Source organism: Alosa alosa, chromosome 21 (genome assembly GCF_017589495.1).
Source record: "Alosa alosa isolate M-15738 ecotype Scorff River chromosome 21, AALO_Geno_1.1, whole genome shotgun sequence".
In the NCBI taxonomy this organism is placed as follows: domain Eukaryota; kingdom Metazoa; phylum Chordata; class Actinopteri; order Clupeiformes; family Clupeidae; genus Alosa; species Alosa alosa.
This window is the reverse complement of record NC_063209.1, coordinates 254554-268663: the sequence shown is the minus strand read 5'-3', so window position 1 is coordinate 268663 and position 14110 is coordinate 254554. Positions and strand designations below refer to the sequence as shown.

The 14110-nt window shown below is 39.3% G+C and overlaps 1 protein-coding gene across 1 annotated transcript in view; it reads right to left on the bottom strand.

Annotated features, from left to right (window-relative positions):
• Positions 1-756: 756 nt before the first annotated feature.
• The window catches only part of psma5 (proteasome 20S subunit alpha 5), a 38492-nt gene continuing 25138 nt past the window's right edge, over positions 757-14110 (bottom strand). Inside the window, exon 10 of the mRNA XM_048231654.1 lies at positions 757-1216. Within this exon, the coding sequence (XP_048087611.1) occupies positions 1139-1216 (78 nt within the window). The 3' untranslated portion in view covers positions 757-1138. The remainder of the gene's footprint in view (positions 1217-14110) is intronic.

The following is a 14110-nucleotide window of genomic DNA, read 5'->3' as shown; positions in this document are numbered from 1 at the left end:
TGCCAGCACTTGTAAGGGCAATGCGTGGCTCCTCGCCGTGTCTCTTTCCAAAACCGGACCCAACTCAGCAGAGTTCCAAGAGGATAGCTCTTGGAAATCTGAAACAGCTGATAAACCAGTCATCATCGACCAGAAAATCATAGTGATCTCCTGTTCCCTTCGAATTCGGCCTTTGGCTAGGTCCTCTAATAAGGCCAGAACTGCCATTGTCAACCTATTAATCATTGTACCAATTTGTGCACGCTTTAATGCACTCAGCTAACTGCATGATAGATTATTCCCATGAGTTCAAAGTGTCAATATGTAAATGAATTTAAATTGATTGATTTTAAATAGTAATGGCTTTTGCATGTAGTGCGAAGGATCGTAAAAACAATTCCTAATGCAATTTCAATGCATTGCCTCCAAGTGTCGCCAACTGACAAAGCTCCCTATAAATGTACGTACACCAGAAATTAAATTGCCGTGGGGGAGTGCACACTCACGTTGAGTTCACTCTTGATACATCCGACCATAATCAAAGATAGCGTACCCATGACTTGTGCGTACACAAGCTTTGTTTTTTGTGTTTGTCTTTGCTTAGAAAGAAATTATGCATGTGGATTTTAAAAAAGCATGCTATTGTAGCCAACTGTGTTATAAATTGTGAAGTATTATTTTCCCCAGAAAGAAAAAACATTAATGGCTTATGGCCAGAAGTGTATAATTCAGTTTTCATGTCTATGATCTAAATAAAAACATTTGTGACAAAATATGTAAGAAAGGTTGGTCTGAAATACATTTATTAGGACAGGATATCAAAATGCAGAAAAGCCCTTAGATGACCAAACAATACAGACCATCTTGGCACTTGGTCTAAAACATGGCCACCCATGTTGCTTAGGAATACAAATACCATTTTTTGTGTTATACAGAATTCATACAATTGATTTATGGTCAGAGAATTATCTATATGGTGAGATGCAACTACACACATCTAAGAAAAGCATATGATTAACGTCAATATCACTCATCAGTTTATTTGTACCAAGATATCCTCTTAAGCTTTACTGAACTTCCACAAAAAAGAGATTATTAGAGATGTTGGACAGCCAGATATGAGTGCTTTGTGATCATCCAGTTGCATCAATTAAATCTCTCAAATGTCCTTGATGACATCTTCCAGCTCCTCTTTAGAGTACATGTGAAAAGTCTTTCCAGGCTCCACTGTAGCAAGCTAAGGTGTGGGAAAAGAAAAAAGTACAATTTATGTATTAAAACTATGCGCCCATTAACAAAAGCTTTGCCAAGCCCCATAGTACATTAAAAGGTACTTTATCTTAAAATTCATGTTGCCAAGAGTTAATAATAATAATAATAATAACTAGAAATGCAATTCCAAGGAATTACCAGTGCATGAAAATGCTAAAGTTGTGATGTAAAATATCATGTATAGTTAAAACAGATAATACAGAGATGGTTACTACGGTGATGCTAGGATAGACATGGTGGTTGCATAGCTTAATAAAAGTTGATAGTTTTAAAGTAGACCGTTTAAAAGCTGAATGTAGATAGTTTACAAGTTGTTGATAGACAGCTAGTTTAATAGATAGTTTAATGATAGTTTAAAAGTAGACCGTTTAAAAGTTTAAGGTAAATAGTTTAAAAGTTGTTGACAGACTGGAAGTTTAATGAATGTTGATATTCAAATAGTTTAATGGCTGTGTATAGGTAGATGCTAACATGCTAACTATGTTAACCATGTGACTTAGCTAACCTAGCTTATCATTTTTAGTAGTTATGGTAACTATGCTAACTAGCATGCTAACAATGCTGCCATGCTAACTATGCTAATTATGTGACTTGGCTAACCTAGCTAATCATTTTTAGTAGTTATGCTAACTATGCTAACTAACATGCTAACATGCTAACCACGTGACTTAGCTAACCTAGCTAATCATTTAACAGTTATGCTAACTATGCTAATCAAAGATGCTAACTATCTTAACCATGTTTTTTAGCTAACCATGTTACTTAGCTAACTTAGCTAATCATTTTAGCAGTTTTGCTAAAGCTAACTATGCTAACTAGCATGCTAACAATGCTGCCATGCTAACTATGCTAACTAGCATGCTAACTATGCTAACTAGCATGCTAACAATGCTGCCATGCTAACTATGCTAACCATGCTACTTAGCTAATGTTTTCTAGCAGTTTAATGAATGTTGATATTCAAATAGTTTAATGGCTGTGTATAGGTAGATATTTGACAATAACTGAAAGTTGGAATGGCTCTAATGTTTGCTAACAGTTATGCTAACTATGCTAACCATGCTACTTAGCTAATGTTTTCTAGCAGTTTAATGAATGTTGATATTCAAATAGTTTAATGGCTGTGTATAGGTAGATATTTGACAATAACTGAAAGTTGGAATGGCTCTAATGTTTGCTAACAGTTATGCTAACTATGCTAACTAGCATGCTAACAATGCTGCCATGCTAACTATGCTAACTAGCATGCTAACTATGCTAACTAGCATGCTAACAATGCTGCCATGCTAACTATGCTAACTAGTTTAATGAATGTTGATATTCAAATAGTTTAATGGCTGTGTATAGGTAGATGCTAACATCTTAACTATGTTAACCATGTGACTTAGCTAACCTAGCTTATCATTTTTTAGTAGTTATGGTAACTATGCTAACTAGCATGCTAACAATCTTTGCCATCTTAACTATGCTAATTATGTGACTTGGCTAACCTAGCTAATCATTTTTAGTAGTTATCTAACTATGCTATCTTAACAACATCTTAACATGCTAACCCCATTGACTTAGCTAACCTAGCTAATCATTTAACAGTTATGCTAACTATGCTAACTAGCATGCTAACTATGCTAACCATGTTACTTAGCTAACCATGTTACTTAGCTAACTTAGCTAATCATTTTTAGCAGTTTTGCTAAAATGCTAATGCGATGTTAATTAAAGTTTAATCATTTTTAGCTGTTTTGCTAAAAATCTTTAACAATCTTAACTCTGCCAACCATGCTAACTAGCTACAGTGGGTAGGAGTCATAGTTGATGACAAGTAACAGTTACAATGGCTGAACAGTTTAAAAGTTCAGTAGTTTAAAGGGTTAAATTGTTTAAAAGTGAAATATTGTAGTGAGGACTTATTTTGAAACAGTTTTTGGCAGAGGAAGCAGTTGAACAGGATGTGTAGTCTTAATAGGGCCAGTTTGTATGCTTAAAGCCTGAGACTGGCAGTTGATCCAGGTGGCCTGAACACCTGCCATAGGATTCTAATTGCTTAACGGCCGTATTATGATGTCATAATAGGCAATGTTAAGTCTATGGGGATTTTTAAAAAGTTTTTCTTTAATAGTTTAAAAGTATAAAAGTTTCAAAGTTGAAAAGTCATACCAACCCGATCTGTTTGAAGACCTACGTTACAAAGTTTGAATGAAGTTTCTAAGTTAAACTGTTCAAGAGAAATTGCGTACGGAAAAAGTGGTAAGCGGAATAATAATAATAAGAAGTTGCCTAGGAAGAACAGTACAGTGCATTTTCATGCACTGTAATAACTAGAAATGCAATTCCAAGGAATTACCAGTGCATGAAAATGCTAAAGTTGCGATGTAAAATATCATGTATAGTTAAAACAGATAATACAGAGATGGTTACTACGGTGATGCTAGGATGGACATTGTGGTGGCATAGCTTAATAAAAGTTGATAGTTTAAAAGTAGACTGTTTAAAAGCTGAATGTAGATAGTTTAAAAGTTGTTGATAGACAGCTAGTTTAATAGATAGTTTAATGATAGTTTAAAAGTAGACCGTTTAAAAGTTGAAGGTAAATAGTTTAAAAGTTGTTGACAGACTGGAAGTTGAATGAATGTTGATATTCAAATAGTTTAATGGCTGTGTATAGGTAGATATTTGACGATAACTGAAAGTTGGAATGGCTCTAATGTTTGCTAGCAGTTATGCTAAGATTTTTAACTATGCTAACCATGCTACTTAGCTAATGTTTTATAGCAGTGCTAACAATGCTAACCTGCTAACCATTCTACTTAGCTAATGTTTTCTAGCAGTTTAATGAATGTTGATATTCAAATAGTTTAATGGCTGTGTATAGGTAGATATTTGACAATAACTGAAAGTTGGAATGGCTCTAATGTTTGCTAACAGTTATGCTAAGATTTGTAATTCTCTTAACCATCTTTACTTAGCTAATGTTTTATAGTAGTGCTAGCAATGCTAACATGCTAACTTAACTAACATTTTCTAGCAGTTTTGCTAAACATTTTCTAGCAGTTTTGCTAAACATGCTAACTATGCTAACATGCTAACTATGTTAACCATGTGACTTAGTTAACCAAGCTTATCATTTTTAATAGTTATGCTTCATGCTAACTAGCATGCTAACTATGTTAACCATGTTACTTAGCTAACTTAGTTAATCATTTTTAGTAGTTATGCTAACTATGCTAACTAATATGATAGCATGTTAACTATGCTAACCATGTGACTTAGCTAACCTAGCTAATCATTTTTAGCAGTTTTGCTAGAAAAAAAGCCATTCATGCTTTAGACCATTTTAATTTAAAACATTTTAAAAACAAAGTACCGGTTCAGGCATCGTTTCAGCACCGGCACCGTTTTAAAAGTATCGATTTAGCACCGGTATCGGATAAAACCCAAACGATACCAAACCCTAATTACATGTGAAATCTATGAACTATAGATGTTTTGGTACTTGTTGTCTAGCAGATACCAGTGAGAATTGAGTGTGCATAATGCAATTCAGTGAGACAGTTAGAATCATATATGCCTCAGCGTGACTTGTTTTTGTGGAAAACGTGCTGGACTGGGCGGCGGTCATTTTTGCAAACACTGTCCACTCGCCTATGTGGTGCACCCCTCTGGTTTATACATCCACTTATGTTAGCTAACTGTATCTGGATGTGTTGCTATCAGAGCAAGACGTTAGAGGTGCATGACATGCAGTGATGCCTTGTATAAACGAAATAAATAAATAAATAAATAAAACGCTATTTAAGCACCGAAATGAGGCACCAAAATCCACGTTGTTATTCGATGCAGTTACTACCGTTTGTGTCGGCACCGGTGCCATATTAAAACCGTGTTTCGGTGCCCAACCCTACATGTAATATACATTTTATGCAACCACACCCTCATCTTGCCTGTTCATAATTCTGAGAAATTCTTGCATGCATGTGCATGTGCTTGTGTGTTTGCCTGTTTATGTGCATGTGCATGCATGCGCATGTGCTTGTGTGTTTGCCCGTTTATGTGCCTGTGTGTGCGTGCGTGTGCATGCATGCATATATATGTCTACTGTGTGAGTATGTGTCATACGTAGGATTACTGTGAATGTATGTGTGTGCGTGTGTATCTGTTTATGCACATGTGTGCATATGGAATGGGTTTACATGACCCCTGGAGGCAAACATACGCAATAAATTGGTCATCCTAAGCCCTACGGTTCTCAAGATATTCACAGAAAACTGTGTCTGCCCTACCCTCCTTTCGGGGGGTCCAGGCCAGCCGGGGGGCTCCATTTGCTTTCCATGTGGGGTTACATGCCCACCAAGTTTCGTGTACCCCGGTCTTTCATTGTCCCGGGAGTCCTTGTTGGTGTACGGTCACTAAATGTACACATAAATTATTTTATTTTAAGGCCCCCCCCCCATAACCGAAAGTCCACGAAACTTCGGAGGGCGTCATAATGATCCTACACTTTCAATTTCGTGCAGTTTTGACCAGAGATATTGTGATGAAAACACCTAATGTTTTGCTTTTTAATTTTTAACTAGGTGGCGCTATACATGAAATAAGTGGTAATGGGATAGGTTGACATGCCCCCTTAAGACCAACATACAAAAAAAAGGTGGACCTCCTGGGCCCTACGGTTCTCGAGATTTTCACAGAAAACTGTCTCCGGTCACCTACAGGCCAGTTGGTGTATTGTAACATAAATTAATTTATTGTGTGGCCCCCCATGAACGGAATTCCACGAAACTTGGCGTGCATTCAGAGGGCGTCATAATGATCCTACACTTCCAATTTCGTGCAGTTTTGACTATGTTAGGTCACAGATACCTGCGATTACAACATCTCATTTTTACTTTTTTGTGTTTAACTAGGTGGCGCTATACAAGAAATGAGTGGTTATGGAATGGGTTGACATGGCCCTTTGAGAACAACATACACAAAAAAAAAGGTCCTCCTAAACCCTACGGTTCTCGAGATATTCACAGAAAACTGTGTCTGCCTTACCCTCCTTTCGGGGGGTCCAGTCCAGCAGAGGGGCTACAGATCAAAACGAAAAAAGGAGGTTCCATGCTATCCATGTGGGGTTACATGCCCACCAAATTTCGTGTACCCCGGTCTTACAGTGTCCCGGGAATCCTTGACGGAAATTTGGACATGCGAAAAAAAAAAAAAAAAATCTGACTAAACCTATATGACCGCTGCGCGGCGGTCATAATCATAATAATAATAATAATAATGATGAATTTTAATTAAGCTTTGCCAGAGGTACTTCTCTGTTCGCTGTCAATAAATAGTCAATAAGAAATCAGACCTGATGCCAGTAATCGACAGACTTCATTTTTGTCCATCAAGCTGCACTTGCTGGCACAATACATTTTCAGTGAGACTGAGTTTATAAATCACACCAGTTAGCGAGCAAGCTACTTGGCCTAGTTACCTAAGAGGGATGATCACTGATTGCAGTAGGAAGTTGTCAACAAAAGCAAGTTACTGATTTCAAAATTGTATAGTGTGAACTAAGGATGAGCCGATTCGATAGGCAGGATCGGTATAGGACAGATATTGACCAAAATAACTGGATCGGATATTGGAAAATAAACTCAGATTAGATCCATTCAGCTAGGTTTTCATAACTATAGAAGAGACACCATAGAGAGAAATGTTGTCATACAGAAAACCAATTTTGAATAAGCCATACTGCAATACCGATTTCATGGTTGCACCATGCACATGTTCGCCGATTATGTGGCCCTCAGTAACCTATAAATTCAATGATGTGGCCCTCTATGAAAATGAGTTTGACACCCCTGCTCTAAAATATCTGTCCTGGCCTGGTTGCACCGGATTGTGGCCAAACGACAGAAGCACGGAGAACCCTCCTTTGTCTACCAAAACCTTTGTTACTTTGTGCCCCGCGCTCCCCCACTGCTTGTGAAAGAAGAGGGTGGGGGAGGGGGGCTTAACGTGAAAAAGCTTAATGTCCCAAAACGGCAAAGTCATAATGGTAGGCTACAGGAAGTGGGGGGAGGGTATGGGATGACCAGAGCCGTCTTCGCTGTGCTATTCAGAAAGCATCTTATTGTCTTTCCAGGCGCAAACAGCTCGTTATAGCCTATTGAGTGCCTTAGCAGATAGGCTCTGCTCTTGGGTTTGGCCTCACAGCGAACTCAACCCTCTTGTTGCTTGCAGTTTGTTAAATAAAGCGATGCAGATTACATTATTTATTTCTGATTAATTGCGTCTTTTTTGCAACATCTGCTTGTTAGGCTGGGCTACTGTCAAAGTCAAAAAAGACGTGACCCTCCCTCGCCAGCAAGACATTTTTCTATGACCCTCCAAAGTGATTGAGAAAAAACGCATGACCCTCCCCAGTCCCAACAATTTAGGCTATTGATGCCTTCTGTCTACTCGTCAATTTTGGGAGCTTGCATGCTTCTGACTCCTTCCTTGAAATGCCTTGAAAAGGCTGTCGTTTGCACAATTTCACAAATAAATCACTGGGACCCGAAACAAACCTGTCAACTTTTCCGGGTTTATCGCGTATTTTAACTTTTTTTTTCCTCGCTGTCTTAGGAGGAGCTGCAGGGCCGTCATAAGGGGTGCGAGGCCCTGTGCTAACTTGACAGATGCATGAACTTACGTGCATGAAATCATGCGATAGCTCACTTTACACATAGCCAAGGCTACCGTCGGTGCATTTTAATAGTAGTCTAATAAGCTACACCAGCTTGTCTTTAAGAGGGGAAATTGTATAGCCTATAACATTAGGCGAGTCACATATTTGGCCATATGGTGTTTATCATAGGCTACATCATGAAACCAAATAGTGTAACAAAGGCGAACACTTTAACAGGGGAAATTAATTGGGCATGAATCATTGTGCTGAACGGTATTTGTCAATGCAGAAACACACACGACATTCAAACTGTTGATAAGATGTGCACTATGGAAATTGGTCTGTAGGCTAACAATGTACTTGTACAGGTAAATGTTCAACAATTGCTGTACAGGCTATAATCAATTACCTAAATCATTTGTCAAGCTGTTTAAATTTGTGCTACATTCAAACGCAAAAGGTGCTTTGATATCTTTTTCGTTTGAACATCGGCAAGCAGGCATGCTGCGGTTGCAATGAATGAGGATAATTGGCTTTATCTGCGGATTTATTTTTTGCATTATTTTGAATATGACTCGCTCCAGTCTCAACAGCACTTTCCACATGCCTCTAAGTTCTAACACATATCCCCTCTCGCTTTCTCTCTCTCCATCCCTGCACACGGTGCTTTCTTAAAGGATGGAGCTGCACCATCTTACAACAATTGCATCTACATTGTCATATTATAATGTTTTGTCAAGTATACGCTTAAACTACCGCGATCAATTTAAGTTCCCGTGCCCCCACTGAAAGTCTCATGCGCTTATCGTTACACCATCAAATCAAAAAAAAGTAACCGTGACAAATAGGGTATAAGATATATAAACTCACGCTATTGTATTATCATATATGTTTGGTAATGGCTCAGCTTTCTCTGATTGTTCTACTGACTTGGAAAATGCATCATGGAAGCAGTAAGTCAAGTCGTATCAAAAATAGTAGTGGCAGAACTCCAAAGTGACACCTTGTGGTTGTTTGTGTCAACTGCAGTTTGTGCCATTTCTGCTGAGAAAATGGGGTGCGTGATTCCTGAAGGAACCCGTCCAAACTTAACTGGGACCCACTGTACTTGCTAACTGTCTCGCTAGCTCACGTCATGTCAGTCATTTCAGTAGTGCTCACCAAAATCATAACGGAACATTGCGAGACACTAATCTTCCCAGAAAGATTTTCTTCGACTTGTTAATTTTTTTGAACATTTATTTTATATGACACAGAAAACACAATGAATTGCATCCACATATCCTTACATACTATGCACAACTATTTTTCACTAGCCTAAAACTGTGAGACTAGGGCTGGGCGATAAAACGATATGTATCGCAATAGACATGTAATCGATATCAATGAAAAATACGTTCGATAGAACATTTGATAATTAAAAGCAACACACACCTCCCGCCTTACGTTGTCCATAAATAAGTAGGCTAAATATATCTTGCATTGTAGCTAGTATGTGCAACTCTTTCAGAGTAGGCGATAGAACAGACTCCAGTCCTTGCCCCATGCACTCACTCTCTCTCTCTCCCTCTCAACAGGTGCATCCGTCCAGCATGCACATCCAAACATTCACAATCATGCAAGACGACTGACTAAATTGCTATTATATCCGGTTAGCATCATTAGCACGCTGCACAAATTTGTTGAAAAAACTGTTGCATTCAAATTGACTGCTAAATTCTAATCATCTCAATCCCAATGCAAATGGAAAAGTATTTTCCAAGACTCAAACGGGCCTGTCCCAAGGAGAAAAGGTATTCATTTAAAACTTACACACGTGGGGAAACTGAACTATGATAAACTAGCAAACTTTGATTACAATATTTCCAGGCTTCAACCAACAACTTGAAGGAGACATGGGACTGCATGAAGGTTATCACTGGCCTGAAGAAGAACAGCAGCTCTGTGGAGGGGGACCTGCACAGGGCGAACCAGTTGAACCACTTCTACAACAGGTTTGACTCCCCTGCTCCAGCTCCAATGGTGGTGGTCTGTCCACCATCCCCCAGCCCCCACCCTCACACCCCCTCAATACCAGCGCAACACTCACCTCCATCATCACAGGCTATCGTACCCCCACCATCACTGGATTTTGCACCCTCCCCACATGGTGATCACTTAACAATGAGGTGACAACGACCTCAGTCAACAGCCAGACGACACACAGATCCCAGATGCACCCCTCCCCCTCCCCTCCCCTTACACCCCTCACCATTACAAAGGATCAAGTGACAGTCCAACTTAAGAAATTGCGCAGCAATAAAGCAGCTGGGCCTGACAGACTGTGCCCAAGGCTACTCAAGGCCTGTGCTGCTGAACTGGGGAACCACTAAAGCACATCTTCAATTTGAGCCCTACGCCTTGGACAAGTTCCAACACTGTGGAAGACATCATGTCTCACCCCTGTCCCTAAGAAGCCACACCCTAGTGAGCTTAATGACTACAGACCTGTCGGCTCTTACATCACATGTGATGAAGACAATGGGCGATTGGTCTTAGGCATGCTCAGACCCCAGGTGCGCCATGCACTAGACCCGTTACAGTTTGCTTACCAGGAGAAAGTGGGCGTGGACGATGCCATCACTTATCCTCTACACAGGACACATTCCCACCTGGACAAGGGGGAAAGTGCTGTGAGAATCATGTTCTTTGATTTCTCAAGTGCTTTTAACACCATCCAGCCCCTCAGATTGGGAGACAAGCTCTTGCAGATGGGTGTGGGCGCTCACCTGGTAACCTGGATTACAGATTACCTGACCGGCGACCACAGTTGGTCAGGACTGAAGAACTGTCTCTCTGACACTGTGATCTGCAGCACCGGAGCGCCACAGGGAACTGTGCTCTCTCCAGTCCTGTTCACCCTGTACACATCTGACTTCTGCTACAACACCGAGTCATGCCACATGCAGTTTTCTGATGATACTGCAATTGTGGGGTGTATCAGGAACGGGCAGGAGGAGGAGTACAGGAGCCTGGTGGAGGACTTTGTGCAATGGTGCAAACTCAATCATCTTCAACTTAACACTTCAAAGACCAAGGAGATGGTGGTGGATTTCCGCAGGTCTAAGCCCACTCTGCTACCAGTTCACATTGATGGGGTCAATGTGGAGGTGGTTAGCACCTACAAGTATCTGGGTCTCCACCTGGACAATAAACTGGACTGGTCAGCCAACACTGATGCACTTTACAAGAAAGGGCAGAGCAGGCTGTACTTCCTGAGGAGGCTGCGGTCCTTCAATATGTGCAGTAAGCTCCTCAGGATGTTCTACCAGTCTGTTGTTGCCAGCGTCCTCTTCTATGCAGTAGTATGCTGGGGTGGAAGCACAAGGAAGAAGGATGTGGGGCTTAATTGACAGGCTGGTAAGGAAAGCTGGCTCTGTAGTGGGAGCTGAACTGGAGTGTATCACTTCACTATCTGACAAAAGGACCCTGAACAAACTGATCAACATCTTGGACAATGAGTGTCACCCACTCCACAGCACGATTGTTAAACAGAAGAGCCTGATCAGCTGGAGACTTCGCTTACTGCCTTGCACAACTGACAGACTGAGAAAGTCATTTGTCCCCAGGGCCATTGAACTGTTCAATGCCTCACTTAAGGGAAGAGGAGAGATAGACTTCTCTGCATAGTCTGTCTGCCTCTTCATCCCCTCCATGTTTGGTACTGTCTGTCCACTAGCCACTTGTACCACTGTCTTTATGCCTCACTGTTTGCGTGCTATATTAGCACATTAGCACATATGCATAACCCCCCACTCCATGCCACAGCCGAACTGTGGCCACACTATTTTCTTAAATAGTTAAATATATAGATATATAGACTTTCCTTTACTTTATTTCTGCATTGTTGCACTGTTGACTTACTCATTTGCACCATCACCATGACCACTATCACCATTGCACTACCACCATGACACTCATTCACACAGAGCACCTTAGAGCACCTTACCATACCTTACTATGCACAGAGAATCACAGGCTCAGTCCGTGCCTCAGTCATTGCAAGCGCCTCTGATTTATTAATCACCACTATGTGGATACTGTTTTTAGAATTGATTTAGATAAAGTGTTAGTATAATTTGTAATTTTGTTATTTGTATTTTAGTATATTTTTATATATTGTATTAAGTGTTAGTATAATTTGTATTTTAGTATATTTAGCATATTCTTTATCTTCTACTGTCCTTACTGCTTAGTTGTGTTTTTATATTATATATTTTAATTACTCTTCTGCTGTTAAAGAATGTGTTTGTCTTGTATGTATGCTGCTGAGACCTTGAATTTCCCCTGGGGATCAATAAAGTATCTATCTATCTATCTATCTATCTATCTATCTATCTATCTATCCAACCAGTGCTGCTTTTCATTCAGACTTATGTGCACATTTATTTATGTGAGTGTTTTTCATGATTGTGTTGCTATTTCTTTTCCCTGTTTGCTTTAATTGATAACCGAGGTGATTAAAATCAGAGGAAGGTTAAGTTTAAAATAAAAGTGTTTAAATTTAACTTTTTTTCTTCTGGTCCTTATCTGAAATAGATTTTTTTTTAAAAATCAATAATGATCAATAATTATCAATATCGACTGATATGAAATACTTATATGGTGATACAGTTTTCAGCCATATCGCCCAGCCCTATGTGAGACTGAATGCTAATTCCCTTCATGTATTTCTTAAAGTGACAGGCACTCAATTAGACCTAGACACCACATTAATGATATGCCTAAGTGATATAGATTAAAATCAATATGAATTATTTAAATTACAACTATTTTTACCTACTAGTAATTACGCACATCATTAAATACTACACAGCAGAGAAAATAAGTATTGAACACGTCAACATTTCTTTCAGTAAGTATACTTCTTGTGTAATAAAGTGGAAGGACACAGGAAAAATTAATACTAATGTCTGGTGAAAATTTCATGCAAATAGCCTCATTGGAAGTATACTTAGTAGAATTTTTTTTTTGACTTATCCAATACTGATTTTCCCCGCTGTAAATCATTAACAAAATATATAATCTTTATATGAATTCTAAAAATATACGAATTAGAAACATGACATTTAGCCATAATCTTCTGTTTGTGTGTGTGTGTGTGTGTGTGTGTGTGTGTGTGTGTGTGTGTGTGTGTGTGTGTGTGTGTGGAGGGTGGAACAGAATTTAGGATGTTCTCAATTTCAAATTCATTTTCTATCTAGCCTATTCCATGTTTCCATTTTCTACCTCCAAAACAAATGTTAAAAGAACGCACACACTGGAAATACGAGTATACTGGTGTGTTGAATTATCAGGAGAAAGACATTTTTTTCCAAAAGGGAAATGCAGATATGGTTTACAAAGCAGAGTGATTATTTTATTATTACTATGCAGTGTCTTAATGTGTCAAAAACAGCAATAAGTAACCTTTAAAGATCAAAAACTATAAGGAATGTGTTTGTGTGATTTTATACATTAGCACTGTTATGAAAAATATTCATGCAAAATAATCGCAATAATCGTGAAATCGTGATTATTCTTCAGACAATTATCGTATCACCAAAATCTCTAATCGTGACATCCAGGGTAGGAATTTCACGGCGGCCTTGCGTTGGCTGTGATGCCCCTTTGAAATTCAGAGGTTTACAGGCCACGGTGGCCTTGGTGCCCCCTTCTTGCCCCCAAAAGTAACAAGCCTCGGTGTCATCTTAGATGCAGAGTTAAGTTTTAAGCCCCATATCAGTAAAGTTACTCATACAGCCTATTTCCACTTGAGAAACATTGCCAAAGTGCGGCCCTTTTTAACTCAACAAGATGCAGAAAAACTAATTCACGCCTTTATCACTAGCAGGTTAGACTACTGCAATGCACTTTTCACTGGTCTTCCCAAAAAACATCTAAAGAAATTGGCACTCACACAGAACTCTGCGGCTAGACTTTTAACTAAGACTAAGAAGAGAGAACACATCACCCCTGTGTTGGCTGAACTGCACTGGCTCCCTATTTCCTATAGAATTGATTTTAAGGTTATGTTAATTACTTACAAAGCTCTGAATGGCATAGCACCTTCATATATCTCTGAGCTTTTAATATCTTATCAACCACAAAGGAAACTTAGATCATCCAATTCTAATCTTTTAATCGTACCCAAAGTGCTCCACAAACAAAGTGGAGAAGCTGCGTTTATCCATT